Raw genomic sequence first — 27,475 nt, 5'->3', positions numbered from 1 at the left:
TTTGTCCATCACTTCAACAAAGAAACAAGGTTTCCTTTTAAAGTTGGGCAAAAAAGTGAAGAATGTCCAGTACTAATAAATGCTTAGATTTATTCTGGAATAACAAGCAGTGTGATCCCTATCTAAAGACTACCTTGTGATTAACATCACCACAAAACTTATCAGTTTCATTTTGAAAAGATTAAACATTCCATAATTGATAAGACTACTTGTATATTAAAATAGAAACATGTACATTAATATAATAATCAAATAACTATATTAAAAATTGCAAAGTTAGGAAATTGAAAAAATACAGTTAGTACTTCCACTGGCAGTAAGAAACACTGTAATATATCATACATATTTTATGGCTCCCATTTAACAATAGAAATACTACAGACAGGCCTTGAGCAAGGAGCACAGTAAAAGCTGTGCAGCTCCAAGAGATGACCAAGAATCATTCTGTTACTTACTCCCCCCTTACTCCGTCTCCCTGAAGTTAAGGGAATTGCTCCTCTGGTTTAAGTTAACTATATGCTTAAATGTTTTCCTGAAAAAAGACCTAAATTACTGAAGTAAACAGCTGCAGCTGTAAATGTTCAACACAGAACAGACATGTTGCAAAAGGATTTATCATTTCAATCATTTTTCAGAGTAGAAATAATCTTGAGATAAAAATAGAAATATATTTATGTACCAAAAAGCTGTTGAAATAATTTCTACTCGAACTCCYTTTGGCTTGAGACCAAACATGTAAAGTTCCTGCTGGAAAGAGGAATTTCTCTATTAGCATAAAAACAAGGCAAATGACACTGCATGTTAAACTTCTCTCAGTATGTGCTGCAGGAAGACCTTCCACCAGAAAACTGCAGAAACTCAGCAGTTATGGCTTTGTATGACTGATACTGAAATAGGCTTCAACTCAGAAAAAAAATTATTGTTACGGATATTTTGGGGTGGAAAGAGAGATTGGTAGGGAAAATAAGGAAAAAGTCACTATTTCACTATTTGTTTCAGTTTGTCTCAACAGGGACACGACTGTCTGTTGTTCTGTGTATGGAAATTCGGTCTTGGTAGCCAAGAAAGAAGGTAGAATAGACTACAATTAACTTTTTTTTATCTCTGGGAGTGTGAGAAATCAAAGAATTCCTTATGTATCCACTGCTGCCTCATCATCCCATCAAGTCAATGGGTGGAAGTAGAGCACCTTGCAGCCTGCTCATAGAATTTCCTTACACGGGATTTCACCTCTGCCTAATGACCACTGAGGCCTTTTCACAACAGCTGAAGTCATTTGAGAACTGCTAGGAACGAGTGCAATCCAGGTCCAAACTCCTAAGGTGGATTCTAAAACACGTTTTGAATCACTTATGCTTAGGACCACAGYCAATGGACACAAGCTGCATCACAGGAAATTTAAATTAGACACCAGTAACAATTTATTAACCCTGAGGGTGATCAACTACTGAAACAGGTTGCTCAGAGGCTGTGGACTCTGGAGTTCAAAGGTAAAAAGAAGTTTGACTACAAGCAAGCAGGAAGTTAGACTATCAGAGTTTTCCTGGAAAGAAGAGTAAAGAAGCTTCAACACAATTAGCATGGAGGGGGAGGCACTTCCCATTTCTGGTTGTAGTCACAGTGGTCATGCAAATGTTGGTAGGTCATATAATTTATCACTTGAAAGTTGAATACTTATTGCTTCATTTCCACCAGTTGGAGCTAGTGGCTATATCTCATCTGAAATTAGATTTTTAAGAGACCCTTTCATAAGAGCAGATGTGCTCATGAGCTTCACAATGCATCAAGTATAGCAACTCAGATGAAAATCTGGAGAAAAAGAGTTTTGGTATCAGAATTTCTTGTTGAGTCAGACAGAAAAAAATGTTATTCTGGAGAATAGTAGATATTTTTCTAAAATATTTTTCTGCTGTTTGGGGCGGGTAGGTAGAATTTATCTGCTAATGGGATAAAGATTCAAATCTACTGAAATTTTTATATGGTTACTTTTACATTTGTTGTTTCCCACCAGGCTGTATGTGGCTTGGAGACTGTCCAAATTCCTTTCTTAAAAGCTTTTCTAGGCTATTGGCTTAGGAAACAGGCAAAAGAGATAATAATTTCTGAAAGACTGAATAGGTTTCAGAAAATCTCTTCTGCCTCTTTCTAACACACTGTGTGCTCCCCAATTCATTTTGGGGTAGAGGCCAAAGGATACATGTCTGAGATGGTAACATCACAGATGATCATGGAAGATGCCACATCCTCATTCTGTGATTGAAACTATACTGAGCTTGTGTTATAGTCTCACAATTTTAAATGGAAGTCATAAAATATGTCAAGATGCCCAGAGCTCTAGATACATGTGAAAGGAAATGATTAATGTTCCGTTTTTGCTGTATTTTCCTTCACTGGTTTGACAGACTCTCAAAAATTCTTATCAACATGCTGATATTATGCTAGTAATGAAGTGCCATAAGTGGAATATACCAGTTTAGAGGAGTCTCAGATTTACATACAGAAAAATATGTACATTTGAGAATGTAGGGAAAAGACATTTCAAAGTGAGAACATTTTAAAACATTTGTTCCAAAAAAATCTCCTTAAATAGATACACAAAATACCGGCAGATAATAAATTCCGATACATAAATCTGGTTACTTGAAGTTGCTAGAGGAACAAACTGAGATAGAAACATCTATCCTTATTCCTCTACTGACTTCATGGGTGAGCTACACAAACTCACAAAACCTGTTCCCACTTTTATTCCCCATCTGTAGAACAAGAATACTTTTTACACACAATACATGACCAGGCCATTTAGGTCTCTCAAAGGGAATAATTTAGCTCTCATTAAGAATCCTGCCTATCTAAACATCTAACCAATATATTTGGCTTGATTCAAAAGAGTTTACCTTTCCTGGGCAACAAAAATACAAATAGTTAGGCATTAATTTGATGCATAGGGTGTTAGTCTGGCATACGACTTCAGGAATATCTGCAAATATTTGAGTAGGTTCAGCAACTACACTGAACAATGTTTGACTTAACATTACCTTTTCTCTATAATAAGAATGTGAAATACAGTCCTTCACCACTTTTCCTTATTGGTTCCAGTAATTAAAGTGAAATATTGTGCAGTACTTAGTGATGTATGTAGAATTAGGACACAACTATCAATTTGCGGTAATTATTTTTCTTACATTGAGCTCGATTTATCTAGTTTGTGTTGATTTCTTGGGTTTTGTATTTTATGATTATTCTTGTGACTGAACAACATTTGAGAGCTGCTGAAGCTGGGAAAATGCCAGACACTTCTACCCAACAGTCATAAAGCAAATTAAATTCACAGAAGAGTCTACCTATTACGCATTTTTAAATAACATCCTGGGAATCTTCTACTGCAAACTGCACCTATACTCGTGAATTTCTTTCTGCTCATCCACCTGAACTGAGTCTAAATCCTAATGTGCATTTCATCCAGATAGGAGACTCAGCTCAGCAGTTTTGCCATAGAAAAAGGAAATCTAGTGCCCTTCTGACATACAGAAACATGCAATCTTGGTGTCTGACTGCATAATCCTTTTGTCTGAAAACAAGAACCCAAGTACATTTCAGAAAGATCGTATTTTTCATTTGGCTTATGGAACACTTATAAACTAGGACTCCTAACTGTGATTCCCAAACACAAAAGAAAGTCAAAGGTTACAGCATCTGTTTTTGTTTCAGCTTCTCCAAATTACTTGCAAATGTATTCAAACGCAATATGAGGAGATACTTTATTTTATTGAAAATAACAGACTACAGGGTGCTGCAAAAAAGGCTGAGGTACCTCAAGCATAAACATGGAAAGAATACATTGGTTTAGAAACCCATAAATCCTTATTTGAATCTGCCAACCTGAAAGCCAAGTAAAGCCCGAAAAAACTATTTTTCCTAAATGCTATGTCTGATTAAGCCATACTATTAAATGACAGCTGAACTTTAACATTAATATGATATTATTTAAATAACTGCATGATTTTTTTTACACTAAAATGATGAATGATTTTTGGACAGCTCAATTGACATAAAGTAAGAAACCCCTTTAATGAGATTTGACAAAATGGAGACATATGCAGAATATTCGTTACAGCTCATGTCGCAGGGGCCTTCCTGGGGAGACTTGGGTTTGGTTGTGTCTTTTCTTTCTTTTTTTTTTTATTTTATTTTGATTGTCTACAAGCACTGAACCATCCCTTTCAATTGCCACTTCCTTTCTCCATGGATTTTGAATTTAGCTTGTGTCATTTACATATTACTCTTAATCAGAAGATTTTATATGTTACGGTTCAGAGTTGGAATTGTAAGAAAGCTGTGGTATGAACGCATGAAAACCAGTCATCTTAACCTTTGTCATTGGGGTGTACAAGGGACTAACAAAGCTATTTTTCTGAGGAGACTTATGAAGAGATAAAGCTTGTACTAAAGAATAACTTATTAAATTCTGTTTTTTGATATTTTCCAAGTCACGTGGTAAATCAAAAACTATGGTAAAACTTCTTTTTCTTTTTTTTTTTTTAGTTTTAGGAAATTGCATTAAGCAAACACATGCAATGTAAAACTCTGGTAAAGGTAATTTCATACTGAAGTCTTCTGAGGATTCTACAAAGTCCCTTACAAATGTGCTTCACAGCATCCAATACCACTTGTATTGCCACAGAGTGAGGCTTTTCTTTGGGAAACTGAGTAAGAGCACAGAAACATGGACATCACAGAGACACCTGGGTGCTGCTTTAGTAAGTAAAGAACACACATATCCAGAGATGTCACTAATTCAAAAAGGCTATTTGGAAAGGTGCTGATGAAATTCAAGGTGGCTTGTAATCACTGGATCACTTCCCTCCTTGCAACTCCAGATACACTTTTAGGAAGTTGTGATTTTTTCCTTCCCACATTCTTTAACATTAATCCCAGGGACAATTTCGATAACATTAAAAATATGGAAGAAATATGCTAAAAACACAAGGTTTGACAGTGTGTCTGCCCAGTCTGTTCAAACAGAATGGATCATCTTAACTTAGTGTGTAAATTTACACTGCCCCAATGCATTTACAAAACATCTCACACAAAAACTAACATGTAAAAAAACATGAAAACACTGAAAGCCTGAAAACGCTCAAGAATCACTATCATCATCCATCAGAAAGCCTAATTTTAGAACAGAATGAAAAAAAAAACAAGTAAAAATTAAAAATGATAAATGATGGAGCAAGAGGTAATCCCTCAGTCTACAGAAAATTCTTTCTTTAGCTGTCATGAAACCTTCTATCTAACCACGTCTGCTTTATTATAAACATTTATCTGAAGAAATTCTACATAGCAGCTGGTGTAAAAAAGAGTCAGGCAAGTCAGCAAAATGCTGAGGTTGAATTAAAACTAAAAATAAAGGAACAGAGGGAGAGACAAAAAAAAGAAGAGAGAGACGTGTCCCTACCTTGGCCTTACCTTCGCAACATTCCTGTCAAGATCCTGGAGCTCTTCCCCAGGTTCGCATCTGTTTCTCTAAGCTGAGGAGAAAATAGTCCTATTAAAATCATAAGGCGTATGTACTCCATTCCGTATAAAGAACAGCTACTTCTACTGTCATTTGATTAAATCCAGCTACTTCTACCGTCATTTGATTCAATCTACCTCTGTTTTAGCCCACAACAAATTTACATGCAAGAAATCTACTAAACTCTGATATTTAAAAATGCTTTGTCTGTTTTTTCCTTTTTATAAAGGTGAAACTATGGAAGACAGGACATAGAGGCAACAAAAATGAACCAGGATAGAGAGTAAAAGCTTTACAAATGAACTGCTGAGGGCAGAAGCTGTATAGATTGCTGTCCATAACTCCCACTGATGTGTGCATGCGTATGGGTTCTGACTATTAGTGAGCGCATCAAGGGATGAAGGTACAGCCATGTGCTATGCCCTGATGCTTTACCAAAAGAGAAACAAATCTATCTTTCTTTCACTGTTTTTCAAAGACACCAGTTTAAAGAAAAACAACAGAACAATGCCATTTCCCTGATCTGCGTAAAAGAAATATGCCCATATTGTCTTACAAACGAGACCTGTACTGGTCTTACAGCAGCCATCACTGAAATGGAGCCCAAATACTTTATGGACACTGACTATGTAACTATAAGAATATGCATAAAGTATGTACCTAAGGTATATATATATAAGGCATATATAAGGTGTATATATATATATATATATATATATATATATATACACACACACACACCTGTATAATACATATTTTTGCATGTAAGGATTTTCTCAGCTACCTCACTGACTGGAAATAGCATTTTAAGAAGGACAAAGGTAACCTACATGTACAGCTAAACTTAATTAGCTGACTTGTTCTAGAGCACTCTAAGAAAATCTTGCAAAATAGATAAATACCCAACTGAATAAAAAAAATGAAATTGAGGAAACTAAGAGAAGCTATGAAGTAAACTAAATTCATATTTAAAAAGATCAGTTATTTCTGTTGTTCTTTAAAAAGGAATAAAACCTCCTTTTTCTTTTTACGTTTGTTAGTCTCTTGCAAAAGGAAGTCTAGAAATGATGAATTTACAATATATAGGAATAACAGAGTTACTCTCCTATTGCATCTTTTGCTACTGATAACTAAAAAGAGACATCTTTCGAGACATCTTTTGACATTCTAAAGCTCTTGGAAACAATAGGCCATCAAAATCTGTAAATGATTGCCAGCAATAAAATAGTAAGGATTGCTGTTTCTATTATGCGCAGAAACACAGCTATATGTACATAAATATAAACATTGTTCTCCTTATGAAAGTTGAATATTTACCTCTTCATTATCAACTCAGATTGAAAGGATTATCTGACTCATTTACTCTTATTAAAGAAACTTTGTTGTAGAAGACAAAATGCATCCTGTGTTATAAATCCATCAGAACAGTAACACTGCCAAGAAAAGTGGCAATCTTCCAATAGCAAATCACCTTTGCTATAACAAATCACTAAACTATATCTTGAATATATGTATAGCAGCAATATGAAAAACAGTTTCTATTTTGGAGCCTGATAATATAAATACTTGCTACCAAGTTCAACGCTTATTACTGAAATCAGTAGTTGCAATTAGTGGCACATAATCTTTAGGTACAAATTTCCTTTTTGTTCATGTAAAGATTATGTATTACTATAGTGTTTAATGTAAACACTATTAAGGAGATACCAAGCAGAAGCTGGGACTGAATGACACCAGAAAGACTTGCTGTTGGCAATACCATATTCAATGGAAAGGCTTGCACTGACTCTCAGACCTCTATAATTACGTGCCCGATGGGACAAAGATGAGCATTGTATTCAGGTGAGGGCCATTCCTCCATTTTTTCCTGATTCATCTAGACAATTCAAACTCCAGAAAAGCAGTTTAGCCCAGTTTGACACAAACAACAGAAGGAAAAAAGTCACAATAATTTTTAAAAGGCTCATTAATAAGTCAAGCTCTTATTCATGCTAGAAGGGAATCTGAAGTACAAATGTATGCTTTACATTGCTCTTTTATTATTCATAAAGATGTATTTAACACTTGGGGCTTCTCCGCCCTTTTCACAGAAAAGTAGCTCTCTCCTTTTTACCACGGTATGTTTGATCCTAACTTTCCTCTTTTTGCTGCAGGATTCTACCTGACAGCTAGAATCAGTACTGATAGAAAGGGGAAGTTGAATCTTAGAGGTTTCACAAAGTCCTCTAAGCAAGAAGACCTGATATTTCTATGGTTTAAAAAAAAGGGGGGCAAAAGAAAACTTAAGAAAAAAACACATACACACAAACTTGGAAAATCTCCTGCTACAACTCAAGAGAGTGCTTAAAAAACCCCAACCTTTTCTATCTGCACTGGCAGAAGACTTATCCAGACTTTCAAATCACAAGTTTGGTCTTATTTAAAAACTAAATATTTGATGAAAGCTCTTCTATCATTTCTTTACCAATACCACAACTCTATAATAATAAGCCAAAGAGTTAGTGGCATGTTAACATGTTCTTATTTTACAGAAATGCTGCAGTGAAAACTGCAGGAAAGAAACTGATGCTGATATCTTGTCTGCTTCACGTTTTAATTTAAAGTTTTAATCCAAAACATTACCTCTTTTAGAATCCTATATAATCTGTTCAATCTATATGACTCTTACACCCTACCCCTTGTATTTGACTTTTTTTTTTATTTTTTTTAATAGTTAGGAAATTGTAGCACATGGATGTTATTACATATGTAAATTGCATGGCAGATCTCCTTTATTTATTCCAAATACTACTGGTTATGTCTTGCATTTTTCTTCATTCACATTTTCCTTTGCAGACAGAAAAACTCATATATGTTCATTTAACAAAACTACACAGACACCTAACTCAATTAAATTTTCCTCATAAGAAAATCTCTAATTTTCAAAAGATGAAACTTTTGTTTTTTGTTCCCTAGTGGATAACATAATGCTTCCATGTATTAAGTGTAAAGATATTACGCACTGATGGAACATCCTCAGTCTTGGGCTTAAAAAAAAAAAAAAAAAAGTTACCCAAGGTCATCTCTGACTATACATGTAAGCACAGACAGTTTGGACAGGTCCACTCATAGGGCTCCAAAGGAGAACCTTCCTGAATCCTCCAAACAAAAAATTTTAAGTGGCACAGGGTAAAAACTTGGAATTTGAGACTTTCCATTCATGATAAGAGGTTTTTCAATGAATTATAGTGCATATATTTCCCTAGAATACACTTAATTCTAATCTTGTTTCGTGTAGCTTACAAGTCTTGCCATCAAAAAATTGACTGTTCAGGCAGAAGGCACAGAAAAGGAAAGGTTATATTAAGAATTGTAGGTAGACAGAGTTATCAGAACTATACTCCTCTTTCTATAACTTTCCTGAGGATTTTGGCAGAAAGCAATACATGTTATTCACCTGCATTGCCTAGGGTTTACTTGTCCAGATAGAAACAGAAAAACATCTCAGACTTAGCAGACACTAGGGATGTGATGATGGGAGGAGAAATGAGACAGTTGCCTGTAAAGTTGCCTGAATAACACTTGCTTACATTCCTTAGCTATATTTAATGATTTAGCTATATTTAATGATTTAAAGTAGCTAATGCCCAGGATGTGAGGAAGAAATTGATACAGATCAGATCTTCTGACAGCAAATGCCTCACTAAAACTCTCACACATGAGGCTTTACCAGTCAAAGATACCCAGACAAAGAAAATCCCAGAGACAGACACAGGAGTTTTCTTAAGCGGCAGTGGTTAGCTATAAGCCTGTAAGATGATATAGCTTTGGCAAAATTGGACACTAAAGAAAGTATCTGTTCAGTCTGCCCTGGACAAAATATCACAGATACACTCACTCCTGGTTCTGGGTGAGTTAGCAGTGTTGGTGAGACTTGCTGAAATTCTGTGAGCAGAAATCAGAAGAGGCAAATCTCTCAGACCAAAGTGCACAGAGGTTGTATGACTGGGATGGGATGGGATGGGCTACCGGGCATCTTCATTAAGTTCTGTAAAGAAGCTCTCCATAAACCAAAACTTACATAGATATTTTATCTTGTTTTCATTCACAGAAGAACAGTGTAAGAGACTACCACTTGTTATTTTCCACAGAAAGAAATGTTGGTTTTACCCATAAAACAGGAACGCTCCTTCTCAATGTGGAGAAGGAACATGATAAAGTTCCCTCTCAGTGGAAGGAACATGATTAAAGAACTTCTCCCTTGGTTTGCTGGAAATGTTTGGAAGCTCCAACTCCCAAAGAGTTTCAGCACAGAGATGTATTTTGTGGCCACTATCTTGAAACCTCTTTTCCCTTTGGTCAGTTGTGGACAACTGAGTTGTAGGAGGCTCCCCAAACAGATCTTACTCTCAAGACTGTAGCTAAAGACTCCTGCCTATGAAACAAATCTCACTATGTTGTAGCTTCCTTTCTTTCCTCAAGATTCTGCTCTTATATTTAGCCACAACTCCCTTCCTAATCTTCTTTCCCTTTGTCATCAAAAAAACTTCAGGAGAGACGGAAATAATAGCAAGAAATCCTGCACTTCAAAGTGTGGGACATGGGACAGCCAACAGTCTTATACATTTCTGTGTTCAAAAAAGCCCTTGACTTCCTTGCTTTTGGTAGAGAAAGTTGTTATCCAACCTGTAAAGCAAGGCAGTGATGATGGCTAGAAAGTTAAATATTTTTTTTTTCCTAATAATGAATCTCTCGTCATTTTTTATGAAATTAAAGATTTTTCACAAGTAGATCTCAAAGAGGAGGGAAAGCCACCCCATTTAAGAAATGAGGAGACTTATGAAAGGTGGCAACTTATTAGCCCAGTAGTAGAGAAAGCTATGTTTCCATGCATAAGATTAATACTGCTTCCTAATGTTACACACTCATCCTATGGACAAGAATCGCTCTTCTGAACTGACTAGAAAGGATGGTGCCAAACATGCACTCCTCCAATGTTCTGGAATGCCATTATCTGACCCTTCCACACACAGTCCCCTGTTTTTTCCTGACTCAGGTAATCCATGCATATCTAAAGCCACAAATTATAAATTGGATTTAACATGCATATTTTTATAATTTCAGACCAAATTTCCTTCCGTTAAGCTAGTGGGAGTTTAAACATTGCCTTTTAAAACAGCAAGACTGAAGCTATCACTTGATACTATATTTTTCTTACTGCATTTTTCTCATACCAAACCACTGCATATATCCTAAGGAGGCAATTATTAGCAGTTAATTTTCTTTGCAGCTACAAAGATTGAGGTTGATCAATTATTAAAAGTTAAATTACAACACTGAACTTTGTTTTATGGAAAGTCCAAGAAGTCATTACAACAGACACTATAGAAAATTCTTTAAAGCATGGAAAGCATATTTGACTGTGATGTTGGGGACAGTGAGTTTGCTCCCAGCAGTGGGTTTGTTGACTTTAATGTGACTACCTGTGAGAGAAGCTCTGCAGGGCTGGGCTTGTATGAGACACTAACTACATCACTGCAGATGGTGATCATGATAACACAGCTGATTTATTTAAAAACCTAATCAATATGCTGGGTAATTTTTGCATGCAGAGTGAACTTGCCCAAAGCNAAAAAAAAAAAAAAAAAAAAAAAAAAAAAAAAATCCTAGACCAGCATTTATTTATTATCAAACTTACCCTTTCTCGAGCACGCTGGATCTTCTCTCTGTCATGGCTGAGGTTTTCCAGCATCTCCTGTCCAATCTGTTCTGCATTAAAAAAACAAAATTTAAATCATGAAAAATATAGCTTGTGACTGTAAGGCCTCAAAATGCCAAGTTAGATTGTAACAAAGCTAAAGAACAACTGTATTTCATACATATGATAGCCTAATCACTCCTCCTAACTGCAAGAAGGAAGACATCATTATACTAAATTTAAGTCTGCCAAGCAGCATAAAACTGTAGAAGTAACAGTCAAACCAGAAGTTGTCCCCTTGCAATCCACTGAGGTTGACTAGACCCTGGGAACTGATGCTAACCTTTGGTCTATGAAACAAAGGCCAAAAGTCTTCCAAATTTGCTCTAAGTGCTGGGTGTTCATACTTCCTACGCATTTTTTAAGCCCACTTAAAAGCCCCTTGTCTTAGAAAAGAAGTCAGGAAGCCTTCACTAAAACACTAGTAATACTTACACTTCTAAAGATACTGAAAAGTCGTATTAGAAGAAAATATTTCTCAGTGCTTCTCAGCTTTAACCATTGATGTTTTCAAATACCCAGCCATCTCAGGCTATTTTGCTCCAACATACCCTATTTTTGACAAGCTTGGAGGTGGACTGTAATGGATCTCCAGACATTTTTAATAGCATACATATACATTCATCTATGGGCATCACCTTTTGTTTGTGTACTGGCTGTTTGCTTCTAGAGCTTACGCTGAACCAAACGTTGCAAAATTCTAGTGGAGAGAGGAATCCAGGCCTCAAGACACAGTACAAAGACAACACAAGATGCCAAAACTTTTCTCTTCAAATAGCTTTAAATAACTTTAGTCAGATGCTCCTCTTAGACTGAAATAATAGCAGCAAACACAGAGAAGAGATTTTCATCTTCAAAGCTTTATAGAAACATTAAGTAATCCTCCCTATATTTCCCTGAGGGAGAAAAATAAGTTATAACATTCCCATTTTACAGATGGGGAAAGAGACACAAGCAGCTGAAGCAGCTGTAGCTTGCCTCGGGATACACAGCAAGTGTGAGACAACCAGGCGTTTCTGTACACAGTTAGGCTACTTAGCTAGATTGCCAGAGAGATGTACAAAGACAGTGCAAACTATAAAAAATGTAATTTTTTTCACAAACAATAGAAATCATGCCTTGCGTTCATTCTGGTGAATGAGATGGATCTTGAAATGTGACTATTTAAGGAATTGTAAGCAAATGAATCAGTAAAAAAATTAGCAATATATTACTATCCCACATAACTATTTCAGTCTTTTCTTTAATAGAAGTGGTTCATATTTAGGATATAATCCAAACTAGAATCACTTCAAACTTTTAAAAATTGAGACAAGCAATTTTTTTTTCTAAATTCATTTAACAGAAGGTATACATTCTGCCAGATAAGGTCTAAGGAAATTCATTACACATATATTTCTCTATCTGTTGCCAAGTACAGTACAAGTAAGATAAATATTTCCTCAGATATCTGACCACAAATTGACATCCTCATTATGCTATCTTGTCCCTCTTGGCTTGCTGCTCTTTACTTTTAGCTGTATATACAATGCCTCCCAAAGGTGAAATGTGGTAAGATATGTGGTTACCGAGTTAAAATTATCTGTAAGGTGCAGTACAAATGGTAGACTAAAAGTGATTCGAGACAGAGCTTTGTGTATGTTTGCATGTCAAAGGACTTACTGGATGAAACTATACTAAGCTTATTTTTCATCAAAGCACTTAAAATACTGGAATACAAGAAGAGATATATATGTATTTAGTGCAATTTGGGGAGAAAAAAACAACCCCAAACCCCTTAAAATAGAAGGAAAAAATGCAGCAAATTACTAACCAAGTAGTACGTGCTGGAATAATGAAAAATATTTATTTCTAAAAATTGCACATATTTGTGTACAGACATAAAGGAGTACACGGAGTTGATTTGCCTTCAAAGGAAGAAATGTAAAGTAAATTGCTGAAATGGCTTGGTATTTCACAAACAAAGCTCAAAATATCTTTATAGGAAACAGCTCTATTTTTATTACACCAATTTTAAACAAGTTACAGTAGAGTTTTTTTTTTCATCTTCTGCCTGTCACTGGCAAGTTCACACTCTTAGCTTTTTATAATGATTGAGTTTATTTTCCAACCATCAATGTGACAGCAGCATCAACTGTAAGTGAGGGTAAAACACCGTCACTTTGACGAATAGTGTATTTTCCTCTCATTGCCGATGACTGAAGACATCAATAAATAAGGAAGGAGAACGTGTCAGCCAGAATATCACAGAATGAATTGTTGATATGACACTTAGGGATTAAACCTTCAGCCATGAAGTTCAAACTAGCAGAGGGGTCTGAGAACTGAGATAGATGCATTTCTTTCCAGAAGCCTCTACAGATAAATAATTGGACGGATCATCAATTTTACAAGAGTAGCTTTACTCTACATGCACTTTACTTGACGATCTTTGGCCTTTTTGGGGCTCAAATAACAACATAAGTTGAACAAAGAGACGTAACGGAGGTAACATAATCTCACAATAAGTTTGCAAACATAAATTGACACCTTTATCCACAGATCCTTTTCACATCCTTGTTCTACCCTTGGAAATTTCACTGATAATGGTAAAAACTCGATTTTCAGTGGAAAGGTCAAGACTGCTAAATAAAAGTATTAATAAATGAAGAAAATGTTCAGGCATATAAATGATATTAAGACATGCCTCTTTCCTTGGGTTGAAACTGAAGGTGCCTAGGACTGGAAAAAAAGCAGCATCAGCCCACAACACAGATAATTACAAGCTTGATATCATTGCTATCTGCTTGCTATCACATCTCAAAGTTCCCCAGAACTCTGATGTTTTCCTGCCTGTTCAAACCTTCATCTATGTGATAGATTCATGCTTTTAGTGCAACAGTACTGTATAGATCTTTCCAGACTACTTATAATGCATATCATTCATCAATACTACAATACTTACGTGAAAAAGTCAGGTCTCTAAGATACATTGTAGTGTAGATGCATGAATTCAGACCTATACACAAACTGAGGGGTGTTGCAGGTTGCCAGTAACTGTGCTATTTCTATGGAATCTTAACAATGTCAATTATTTGAGGTTTATCCATTCCTTTTAGGAGTATGCATGGACAACATTTATTACGGTGCAGTCTCAAGTCCCACAAATGACTGTGTGGTGCTACCTTTTCTAACAGAAATTCCAAAAGAAGCATAGAAATTTCTGTTCTAAAATTACAGCTGAACTTTAAGAAGCAGAAGCATTTAAATTATTACTATCATCTATGTACTGACACAAGGCAAGAACATTCAAGATACAGCTTATCATACTTTTAAACTGTGCTGTGATGAACAGAAAGAAAATTCTCGAAAAGTGAATAACTTCATTAACAAGCACTAGAGTTAAAGAGAATTGTTAGGCCAGACTTCATAGCCCCAGATATGTTCTGCCTCAAAGCTGCTTGAACAGGGTATGGGAAATCAGCCTCTTCACTGCTGAAAAACTTGGCAATAATGCTGTGTTGTAGGTCCTATACAACTGCCTTTATGACTTCTGGCTCTATGAGATCCTGTTGTGCAAGAAGTATAAAAAATTTCTCATCCTAAAACACCAAATATAATTAGAAGAATGAAGATGCTCCCCTCCATGTCCATTTATGCAAAAATTAGCACAGAGTTTTCCACTTTTGTATTGAGATATATCCAAAGGACAATGATCACTTCTGGTGTTGCTTTATGCTCTTGAATATGCCCTTACTTTGGAATTTGCCTGTAGTAAGCTATGTATAGTATTTATTTATATAAATACATCATTCTATTTAACATGTGTTCCACAAAGCTTGATTTCTAATACTTACATACCCATAGTAAGGATGCAAAATAAGTTGTGCTTGATCAGCTTTTTTTTTCCCCTCCATTTTTGGCTTCTGGTCATTTAAGTATTTATCTACTTTAGCAGCTAACTGATTTTGAAACAGTTTTTTCTAATCACTTAGTAATACTTTTTTTCTTTTTTTAAGAAAGATGCATATATTTACTCAAGAGACAGGAACAATGCTCTCCTGGCTTCTGAATAAATAAACATGAATTTTATAATTTCTGAGGAGAGAGTCTCCATTTTTTTCCACATTAAAAATTAAAAAATCTRGCACCACCTATATAGAACTTTTCCTCTCAAAGTGTATAGAAAAATATATATGTTTAATAAGAGGCAATATATACGCTGAAATGATAAAAAGAAAACAAAAAATAGTACTAAAGACAAACAAATCACGGAGGGGTAAGCAGGGAGTAAGATTTTCCCAATCTTGTCTTATGTACAATGCATGCATCCGAGCTATGCAATAAGAGACGGGAAGAAGACAGTCAAATGCACACTGGGGGAATGAGATCAATTAAAGAATCCAGATGTGGCTGTTGTACAGAATCAGGAAAGAAACTCAACAATCCACTATTTGTTGTGAGAGAAAAATTCAGAATAAGAATGGAGAATATCTCCATTCTGAGATGCTCATCTTTCCTTAGCGAGTAACACCATTTTGTGAATGCACTTTTGCATTCTTTTCGTATGCAGAAATCTTGTGTTGAAAGGATGTAGCAAAAGCTTAAGGAAGATTTCTGGAAGAGAACTATGCTGAAACAGTCAGAAACTCAGTATAACATATTCAACATGAGGCTGAAAAAAGGTGGCTGTATTTTCAAAATACAGCCATCTCATTTTGGATGAGTTAAAAGTTCAGATTTTAGGAGAAGAGGAGAGATCAATCATCAATTGGAGTTTCTGGGAAAATATGCGAGAAAGTGTTAAATGTTAGATGTCCAGAGGTGACAGCAAGCATATTTAGAAGGCTGGAGAATGTTGTAGGAGTCAGAAGAATTTGGGGTTGAGTGAAATGCTTATGCTCCACAGCAGTAAGTTAGTAAAGAAAGTGATGACACATCCTTAAGTGAAAGGATACAGGTAGAAGTCCTATAAATTTGCAGGTTCACAGTAGACATATATTTAGGTTGAACAGCCAATATAATTAGATACAGGGGTTAATGATTTAGATCATTAAGGTTATTAAATGACAAGTACAGGTTAATATTGATAAATGAAGGATAATATAAGGGATACATGTCTATGGAGAGACTATTTGTAGAGCATTAACAGGACAGTGAAATATGAGACTCAAATATCTCAAAAATCTGCAACAGAGAAGTTAGTCTGGATGTGGTTAAGCAGTCATTTTAATGAATAGTAAAATAAAAATTAGCTACACACTGTAGGGACTAGTTGGCCTCTTCAGCAGATCTCTTTGTTGTACCATAGAAAGGATCCTGACAGTCAGTCAAGAGCAGGTACTGATGTCAGCCAACACTTCCAGAGCTTTCAGAAGTTCAGTTACAAGAAAGAAGTTGCCTAGCCTTACTGTGAACATCTCCTCTCCCTGCCTCAATACCTCCAGTCCTCCACAGTCCAAGATGTCCACCAGACTTAAAATATGAACATTTTCTAAATTACAAAAGCTTCTATAAACTCTAATGGATGTTCATGGAATTATTTTCATTAGCCAACAGTAAAAGAGGTCCTTCAATCACGAGGTTAGGGAAACAAAAAGAAGAGCACTCAGAAAATCGAATTAGAACTCAGACTTCATGGTTCGGTCAAAATAAAGATGAAAAAACATTTGAGAAAGATGTCACATGCCTTTGAGAACAAATTGGGAGTTATAATCAACACCTCTGATGATCCAGGCTTACTCCATCATTCCCCAAGAGGGGAAAAAAAAAAGAAAAGAAAAAAAAAGGAGCAGATAAATGAGAAGAAAATAGGAAAAAAGATGGGAGAAAGATGATGTGTGACAGACCTAGTAACTTCATCTTTAGTATCCTTTTCTTTCACTAAAGTATCATTCCTTTTCTAAAATTCTAACTAACATCAATGTGCTGATATAAAACTACTCATTTCTTGCTGATATATTCTTTCTGTCTTTTCCCATCACCCATCTATCTGAGCTCCCTTTCTAACATCATCACTGCAGCCTTCACAGGAGGTGGCAGACTTTGATTCTGCTGAGCGCTCATGTCTATATTGAAGTCCAGTCATTGTTCCAGCCATCCACCAGCTCTGCAATGCTCCTCCGCTCCACATTCCTCCCTTCAAATTTTCTTCTTTCCCTTTCTTGGATAAAGTTGTAAGGCAAAAGAAATCTTTGCTTAGTGCTTAAAGATAAGTAAACAACCTGCTACCACCATTTCAGTCACTTATGAAAGTGAAGTTGGGAGCCAACCCACAGGATTGTCTTTCCTACTACTTTAAGTAGAAAAATCAGAAGGACGGAAAGAAGTCCCTGCTCACTCTTAGCTGTGCTTCGGCAACAGACACTGTTTCACTACTGTACAGCCAACCTTGACCTTTACTGAAACTACTTTTCTAACTGCGAAATCTACTGATTTAGCAGTTAGAGAGTATTACAGAGAGCACACAGAGAGTAAGTAGAGAGTATCAGCAGTCCTGACCACACCTAAATCAAGTTGCGGCAACATACCCTCTAAGACTTGATGCACAAACCATCTCTTAATTAAACCTATGATTCCAAAAAGCAACAAGACAATGCACTAGTGATCTTTGGCTCATCTAACTCAGGCTGAATTCACAGTCATAACTTAATCAGAAATGATCCATCATCTAATGAGTTTTCTGTAAGCTCAAAGTAGTGTAAACAGTTACTTTGGATTTTGCAGTACAGGTCCTCTCAAAGATTTAAAATATGGGTAGGCAGAGGGTTGGCAACTTAGATTCCTGCATTCAGCTGCTTGAAGTCTTGGAAATCTTGAAGTTGGCCCTGCCTCTGTAGCTGATTTACACTTAATGCAATAAATGCACATCAAGACCCAGAGTTTAACACAGAATAGATGAGAGACTATTAGCCAGCAGCAACAGAAAACATAATCATATTAGGTTATAGGTTAATCATATTACTAAAAGAAAACATATTGAAATTTTGAAATATATTTTAAAAGTGAAGTGTGGAGAAGGAGATTTTTTTCAAAAACTATGCAAAGCTGCAGCATCTGACATTTAAAACAAGGAACATAGTCTGCTAGTTATATTTGTCAGCACTGAAATAATATTTTGTCTAACCAATTCTTTGGGACTCATTTACGTAGCTAAAACAGTAAGAACAAGATTCTTTGATGAATCTCAGTTTCTGGACATCAGAAGAGAGTATATCCTTCAGTTGTCTCAGTATGAGAAATGGCTCCTTGAAACAAAAGGCGTTTTCATGTCAACCAATGAAAACACTCAGGCCATGAAAACAAACCCAGCGCCAAACACCAAGGTATTTACATCTGTGCAAGTTTCCCTCAATACCCAAATATCCCAGGTTATCTTGACCCTAGTATTCAGGATATCCTGCATCCGCACACCGATTAGAAAGTCAGGAAAAGCTGCCACGAGCAAAAATTCTTTGCTTGTTTGATCTTTAATACTTCCATGGAAGTAAAGGAGTTTTTAGTCTTTCTTGCACTGATCAGCAATTCATTTTATATGTGAATGGAATTATCTCCTGCAAATATTCACACTTATATTTAAACAACAAAAAAATAGAAATGAAAATGTCCAGACATGAGAAAAATAAAACAAATCTAAAGGGTGATTAACAAGTATTGCTTAAAATCATTGACCAAAAAGTGTAAGCAATAAATCTGTGCAAAAATAATGCATGCTGAAAACAGTATATGAAAAAAAAAAAAAAAACTTTCTTAAATGGTGCCCACAAAGCAGGTGAACAGCTCAGCAACCTCGAAGCTGGCTTCAGTGCAACTCATTCTTTGAATACGAATTAGCAATGGGTAATCACAGCATATTTATGAGGCCTTTTGCCTGGTCCTTCTCTCCAGTGAATGCTGTATTATTCATCGCGTGTGCCCTGACCCTAGTGCGCTCCTGTTCTGACAAATCATACTTGATTAAGACAAATCTTTATTAGTTAGCTAGTCAACTTCCCCATTTATCATTTGCAAATCCCATTCTCCTTTCYGGGTACAGTAGAAGTAACTGAAACCATTTTTTTGTTTTATAAATGAAATGCTTGTTATAGACGGTAAGTGTAAACAGAAGCCTAGAAGTCAGTAATAGATGATAAAACAAACRTTTAACAGGTATAAATTACAAATGCAACAAAACTCTAACACAACAGCATATTTTATATAGGCTGAAGAAACATTAATTAGCTCATCCTTTCAATGTATTTCTCATTTCCCCACCAACTAAATACTTTCTCAAAATCTGAACACCTTATAAAAGAATTATATTGCAAAGTTCGAGGCTAAAAGTCCCAAGGTTTTAAAAAAATAATAAAGAGATTGCTAAGTAAAGTTATTGTTCAAGGTTTCTACTCCCCCCMAAAAAATCTTTTAAAAGTTGACCCATAAAAGGAGGCAAAATAAATTCAAAATTATTCATGAAGCTTCAGTTTCCCTTGAAAACGTAATATTCCCCTAAAAAGATGGCAGTTTGGAGAGGAAAAAGCCCCTTTAAAACAATGTCAGATTATTTCCCAGATAACGCACAACCTTGTGATGTCCAGTGTAYACCACTTTTGTCTTGATAGCGGTTTTGCTCACAGAGAAGGATGTTTCTTCCATCAGAGCTCTGGAGATCTGAAGCATCTACTTGTACATGGAGCGCTGAGGGGCAGAGGGACAGGACCAACCTTAGTTTATTAGACTGGTTCCAGCTCCAGCTCTCCTTAGTCTTTTGGTCTGGCTTTTGGAGGGACCTTTTAGGAGAGGGTCACAGTGCCTAACTTCACACTCCTTACTGAGATGCTTACTATAGGGGTCTAGTGTTGCTCTGTGTGAACGCAGGGAGGCACATCCAGTGTATAGTGCTGAGCCCTTGAGTTAGAGGCCTACAGTTAAGTTAAACACCTATTTAGTCTTAATGCTGTATATCTAAAATGCAGAAAATTAACATCGCTCTACACACAGGGCTGTTATGAGGAAAGACATGGTAAGATATTTGAGAAAATACAGGTAATGAAAGTACCTGAACCAGAAAGAAATGTACAATTAAAGCAATACTATAATACTGGCGGTTACAATAACTAAATAAAGTAAATACAGTCTAAATAAGTAAGCTTTACCAGTGAGTGCAGAAAAAGTAACACCTCTTTACGGAAAAACATTTGTCATTTCACAGTTATCTGTATTTTTGTTTGGTGACTGAAGTGTAGTAGTTTGTGTATTTTATTAAATTTAGAGTCTGTACTCATGTTTTTATACATAATGATATTTAAAACCACTGCTTAGAATCTGCCTTCATTTGAAATACACAATTTAAAAACCTGCACCTAAAGGACAAAGCATCAACATAGCCTTCTTTGTGCTGCTTGCACAGCACACTGCTCATGGACTGGTCTCTTCTTGCTCTCCTGCACTTCGACATGCTCTCAAGCAGTTTTTCCTGTGTTTATATTCTTATTTTCCCCTGCAGAACAACACAGCTATGGATTCTGTTCCTTTTTCACACACATCGGCTAAGTGTTAGTTAGTTCCATCTGCAATGTTATCTTATATTACTCACTCGGAAATGCTGCAAAAACTGCTCTCTCAGTAAACCCACAGCACRGGAACAGAGGGGACAACGGAAAATATTTGATGGCATCACAAACTGCTGCGATTAGGAGGGACGCAAGAAGGAAAAACATCCAGATTGATTTTAAAAGCCAGGCTGAGTTGGCAGGACCGTACATAAGAAGCAAAAATCTCTTCCCTTATACTTGTCAATTGAGGATATTTCTTCTGGAAGTTAAGCACATATTTCTTTCTACCTAGAAGACCAGCAGTAGCAAACACAATAGCAAAGARCAGCAAAACAGTGCTACCACAGCCACTAACCTCACGCAGCAAAGTGACAAGTATCTGGATTCTCTGTAATGATCAAAGATTAGGATCCTAACGAGGGCAAGGTCTGCTCTGGGAACGGACCTCGGGCCGCTGGCTTCTGTACTGAAGACGAATGCCGTACCACCTGGGGGAAGTGCAATCCAGCTGACCATCCTCGGTGATTCCACACACCTGTGCACAGAACCGGTCTCACATTTTATTGCCATCTAGGCTGTTTAGAACTCCAGCAAACATTTATCTTTCTGAAAAAAAATTTAAGCAGTCTTCAGTGCTGCGAGATGGGGGAATCGAGAGATCACAGTTTTATTATGAGCTCTGTCATTTGCATTGCATATTTGTGCCTCCGTTTCCCCATTTTTAAAATGGCTGTGAAGGAATCCACACTGGCAGAACACCATTTCTACTATTAAAAAGATTATATTCCCATAGAAGTAATTCAGATATTGCATTTAGTTTGCTATATATTCACTTCCAATATAAGCACAAGTTTGTATATCATTTTAATTGAAAAAAATAGTATTAGAAATTATTTTTTAAATGAAAACTAAAGTGGCACACTCTCCTCAACTAAAGGACATTACGCTTAATCTTATAAAGAATTTCCAAATTATTTGAACACCAAAATAAAATTATGTCATGAGCTATTAAATTGGTAAATTACTGCAGTATGATATTTTAATGCAAACACTCAGTTTACAAACATAACTTTGCTGGAAATTCTCAAGAAGTGTTAAACTGATGTCAGTGTCTCAGTAATTTCGCAGTTTAAAAACAGTTAGAAATGTAATGACTACACTGCACTTGATTAAAGCATTTACAGCTCTAATCAAAAACTGACAGCAAGATCAAAGATGTTAACTTAAATCTCTCTTCTAATTATGTTTAAAATGCCACACCTCAGGCCTGTCTCTCCTCTTCTTTTTCAAACCAAATTCTGCTTAAGAAAGATCTAACACTTCTTAACAGTTCATTATCCAATAAAACTATTCAAAGCTTAAAAGCAATCTACACAATTAGTCAGGACCTCAGGGAGTCCACCGGTAGTCTTTATTACAGGGCTTCATATTAAAACACCTTAATTATATTTGTCAAATGGATTTCATTAAAACCCATCGTCACTTTAATTTTCATATTTTGACAGTGCTGGCATAGCATTATTACCACCTGCCAAGCTACGAACTACAACAAAATTATCAAATTCCTTCAAATACTAAGCAGTTTATTTTTGTACCTGGCCAATGATTTCCCTCTTTTTGGTGAATGCACCATAATTAGAAGGAATAATTAAAATCCCATATTCAAGCAGCACACATGCAAGCTGAATGTGCAGTGTATCTGTTGCAGGTGTGTAAACAAGAACCTATATGAATACCTGGTTGCCAGAAGCACATAATACAAAGGTAGGACACACATACAGAAGTGCTTCTGAATAATAAAGCCAAGACATCAAACAGAATGCACTGTTATTTAATCAAATGACAACCATGATGACTTGAAAGCAGAGGACATTTTAACTTCTACTCATTATACTGTCATTTCGACACAGCAGATCTGGGGATTATGGCCCTATACTGTAACCACAATTTAAGATATAATCCGTTGAGGTTACACTTGACTTTAGACAATCACACTGAAATATAATTAAAACAAGATTTTTCATCCTACTACATACAGTCAGTGCCGTGACAAGGACTTCACATATTTACGATATATTTCCAAACGTAGGACATAGCAATTGCTTTTTTAAAAAGATACTCAGTGCCACAGCAGTTAACAATTTTTGACAATTACCGACAATAAAAAAAACTGATACTAGCATCTGTCCTGCAATACAGTTTGAAYTGTAATGTCATCTGGGATATACAAATAAATTCTTTCCTCTTTTTGTTATCTGAAGTAATAAATTGTAATTACTGTACCATTCTGAAGTACAAAACAGCAATTTACCAATGTTGTACTTAGATATATTGAGCTAATTCAAGCCTGATTAACTCCATGATCCTGAATGACCATGTCTATGAGATGGCTTTGGCTCACAACAGATACAACAATGGCAGGTTGAAATGGAGAAAAGAACAGGAGTAATTTTCTTTTTTTCATATAATCATAGCAAAAAAAGAGAAATAAAGAGGTTTCTGACATATGTCTAACATACTTTACTGCTCCATACAAAAGTCTCAAGAGTAATGATCACTACGTATTATGAATATTTTAAGACTTATTAAATGTTACTGGATTACTGTAGGTAAAACTATGGGATGTCGAAGAACAAGTTTAAATGACAATTAAATATTTTTCCCAGTGAAGAAAAAATAAAAGTTTGATCACTTTTAATGTAATATGAAGAAGAAAAGCCTCAGCTTCTCCTATAAGTTTTAGTAAAGAAATTGCTGATGGTTTTTGTTTTTGTTTTTATTTCTGAATTACAAAGAAATAAAACAGAGTACATGAAAGTATGGACTGAGAGCTGGCCACAGTTTTCTTGTTTGATTTTTTGGCAAGTAACTGCTTCTTTTATCCTATTTATTCTATCTGTAAAACGGGTGTAAATAACATTTCTACTAGAACTCCACTGAAGCAAGCAAGTGCCCACATACTACTTGAACGCTGTCATACAAGCATCTTGCAGCAAAACATGTCACAATTTGCAGGTGCCTGCCCTTCAGCTTCAAACTATGACTTCAGCCGCGGGCACATGTGGCGATTCTCTTTAAAAATGCACTATCCCAAACCAAGAGACAACACAGGAATTAAGTAGAGTTCTTGAAAACAAGTTGATCCCAAACCAGAGTGCTGCCTTACTTCTATTGACATAGTGACAGCCAACTCCTCTGCTTCACACAAGGACAGACGGATGGACAGCAGAGCTTCTCAGGTCACTCGTGAATGTGTAATAAAGATGACTGTTTCTTCTGTCACTGCTGTTTTAATGTGTAAGTGAAGAAAAAGAGAAGGATGGGGAGAGAAAAGGGAAAGGATAGGGAGAGCTGGTGGGTAATGAGAGYTCACATGTGCCTTTGACACAACTGGTTACGCTTTCCCTCTTGAAATCTTTTCCTCCTTTGGCATCTAGGATCCTACCCTCCCTATTCTCCTATTTCTCCAGTTATACCTCCAACAGTTGTTTTGATGATTCTCCTTGTCCCTCTCCAGTTTTCTGAGGGGGCTCTTTAAGACTCTGGTTTTGGTTCCCTCCGTTCCCACAGATCTGTAGTTGATTTACTCCTGGCCAATCAATCTCATGTACTAACACAAACTCAGCTACCACTTAATGAGTGACAGATTTCCCTCTCCACTGTGTAGTCATCACTTCCCCCATCTATTGCACGGCTTAGCCTTCAACTTTAATTCAACACATCTCAGCAGTTCCTCGTCCCCCCAACAWGGCTCCACTCCATCTATTATTGCATGCAACATGATGATCATCTTTTTCAGCCAGGCTCAGTATTTTTTTTTAATGCAGATCTCATTTTTTGATCTCCTTGCAGGGCGAGCTATCTAATTCTTTCTCCATAACATCTTTAAGAAACAGATTGGTCCCATTCATTCACCATTCAAAAACTCTCTTCTAGACTCTCAATCTTCCTCAYCTAATTACATCCTTTCTCCAGGCTTGACAAAAATCAATAATACCACCTGTAGTAGTCCACTGCTACTGACATTTCTTTTTTAGCATAATACTGGTCTTTTTCTTTCTGGTTGTCCCATTGCCTCTCCCACTCACCACATTAAACAATAGTTACATCGCTTCCATAGCCAGCTCCTTCATGGGCTGCCATCTCCCATTTGCTATCAGCATATTAATTCCTTTTGCAACTCAGGTATCATTTACTGGTTAAATTTTTACTCAAGTACCTCTGCACTTTCTCTTGTGTGGTCACTCATGATTAAGAGGAGCTGAGCAYAAACAAGTCATCATTTCATAATACTTCCAAAATCTCTCATCTGGCTTTTCTTGTCCATCAATATACTATACAATCATAATTTCCTCTGAAGTCAGTGGAAATGTCAGTCATAACCATGAACCTTCAGGTTATACGAATTTCCAAATGGCCTGCCTGAGAATGGATACGTAATAGCACAGAATCCAGTAAGCAGGTGTGGATATCCTTCATGATAGAGGAGGAAGGTACTGGAAGTAGCAGAAGGTACTGTAAAAAGAAGCTATCAGCACTTGCCTTTATTATTATAGTGCAGGTGTGGTATAGAGATTTACAGTGTACACTGTATTACTGTCAGATTTTACCTTCTTAAAACAAACACTATCCCTCAGATGCTATCACTAAATAGAATGTAAACCCTGTTGCCGTGAGTCAATAATTTATTAAATTGATGTTATTCCTGAAAATTACAGAAAGCACATCAGTTTTTCACTCTCGACAAACAGGAAGCCAGCCATGTTGCCCGTTTCAGCTACAACACACAAGGAACAATTCAAAGTGATACTTGTCCCTGGCTGGCACGTATTCTTACCATTTGAAGTTTATTTGATACAAATGAGGGTCTACAGAACCCTGCTGACAYGAAGTCACAAAGAGCATATACATTTATGAATACTGCATTTACTGCACTCTGTATGCGATGTTTGTTGGGTCGTGGTGCTGAAATCACAGTTCTGAATCTATCTTGAAGATGTTAAAGATGTGTTGTGAGCTTTTTCTTTTTTTCCAACAACAAAACAGAAGACCACCACAGYCTTATTTATGGTTTTAGCTATTGAGATTATCTATTTTATCTGCTTTATCTATTTTAAATGATATCTATTTTTTCTCAAATCCTGTAATGGAAATTACCAGATTTCTCTCTTCCTTTCTCTCTCCCTCTGTCTTGCAATAATATTCAGTATTGATGTAGGAAGCAAATGTGAAGACAGAACAATCCAGTTGGATTAGACATTTATGAAGGCTATTGCCAATAGTGAACTGTCAAAGTCAGCAATCAAATGTAACTCTGACAAAAAGAATGGAGACTGCTGTGAGGAGATTTGCTTAGAAGAAACTCTCAAATAATGCTTTTATGTCCTGGTTCTCCTTCCCTGCACCACTTTTATATCTGCTTGTTGTCCCTCCTTCCTTGAACTTACAATTGGTTTATCTTTGTGGAGTGGGAAAATATTTTTCTTTTCCAGAATTATCTCTTAAATTTCTAGAGCCTCAGTGCAGAAGGTCTGGACAAATAATTATTATTTTCCTCACAAATCTTATGATCTATGACAATATGATATAGCTTTAATAAAAATAACTTCACAACRTTCTCAGGAGCAAACGGTCTTATTAACATTTTTTCAGCTCAGGAGTTGACAAAAGAAGAACGTAACTAACTTAAATCCATACAGGGTCAGAACTAAGTGCTGTAATTCACTACGTCCTGACCCTAATTCTACTTCAATTCCTCAAGACCATACCTTGTGTTTTATATTCCACCTTTTCAGTGCAAAGGTCTTTTCAAGTATTAATTAAGCACCTGCAAAACCTGACAATATGTCCCATTAAAATTAAAATTAAAATTACATGAGAAGTTATTTTGCTGTGGCAATAGATAAAAGTTAAAGAACTGACTTGACTATACCTCCACATTGACTTGACAATGTAGAGAAAGAAATGTAGAGAAAGAAATCACAGATATTGAAGAACAGGATCTTGAACAACCAATAGGAGAAAGGTAAAGACTAACACTAATATGTAAAGGAGTAATTATTACCACAGAAAGATCTTTACATTGTACAAAAAAGTCCGTATGGATTAAAAGAGCATTGACTATAGAACAACAGGTAAACATTTGTATTTTGGCCATATTCATTCCATATGCTACCAACTCTTCTAGGAGCCTCTCTCCACTATAAAATGGAAGTAATACTACTTACTTATTTCCCAGCAATGGCATGAAACTCTATTTACTAACACCTACATAGACTTTCAAAGCTTTTAAAAACTCTCTCTCCAATTTACGTAAAGTCCTAATTTCAACGCGACAAACAGAAAAATGTAGGATTCTCAGACTGTATACTTTGTGTGATACGCATGTCTTTCTGAAAACAGAAAATCAGTTTTAWCTTAAAGATTGTGACAAGAGAAGCCACAGAAACCAAAGTTGGTCCATATACTGAACAGACCTAAAAAAGTTGATTTGTTCAATTTCATAATTTGGGATTTAAAAAGTCAGTAGCGCTTTAATTTTTAGTCAGAAAACAAAATTTATAGAATAGTGTCTATTTTCTCTCATTTAAATTGAATCAGCCATTACAGTCAACAATCTTCCCATCCCATATAAACACATAAAGAATGCTGTATCCATTCTCATTTAAAAACTCTTCTCTTCATTAAAAACTTAGTCAGTTCTATCTATTA

General features: G+C 36.0%; 1 protein-coding gene across 6 annotated transcripts in view; it reads right to left on the bottom strand.

Annotated features, from left to right (window-relative positions):
• The window catches only part of VTI1A (vesicle transport through interaction with t-SNAREs 1A), a 275,374-nt gene that overhangs the window by 100,321 nt on the left and 147,578 nt on the right, over positions 1-27,475 (bottom strand). For 4 of the 6 annotated variants that reach the window (XM_085319139.1, XM_085319140.1, XM_085319141.1 and 1 more), the window contains exons 6-7: positions 11,193-11,263; positions 5,467-5,528 (exon numbers count right to left, since the gene is read on the bottom strand). In XM_085319139.1, the coding sequence (XP_085175265.1) occupies positions 5,467-5,528; positions 11,193-11,263 (133 nt within the window). Of the gene's footprint in view, positions 1-5,455; positions 5,529-11,192; positions 11,264-27,475 lie in introns of all 6 variants that reach the window. The other 2 variants (XM_085319142.1, XM_085319143.1) reach the window with 1 other exon arrangement.

Source organism: Rhea americana, unplaced genomic scaffold, assembly GCF_003343005.1.
Source record: "Rhea americana isolate MKP2758 unplaced genomic scaffold, rheAme1 scaffold_57, whole genome shotgun sequence".
In the NCBI taxonomy this organism is placed as follows: Eukaryota; Metazoa; Chordata; class Aves; order Rheiformes; family Rheidae; genus Rhea; species Rhea americana.
This window is presented reverse-complemented; position numbering and strand designations above follow the sequence as displayed.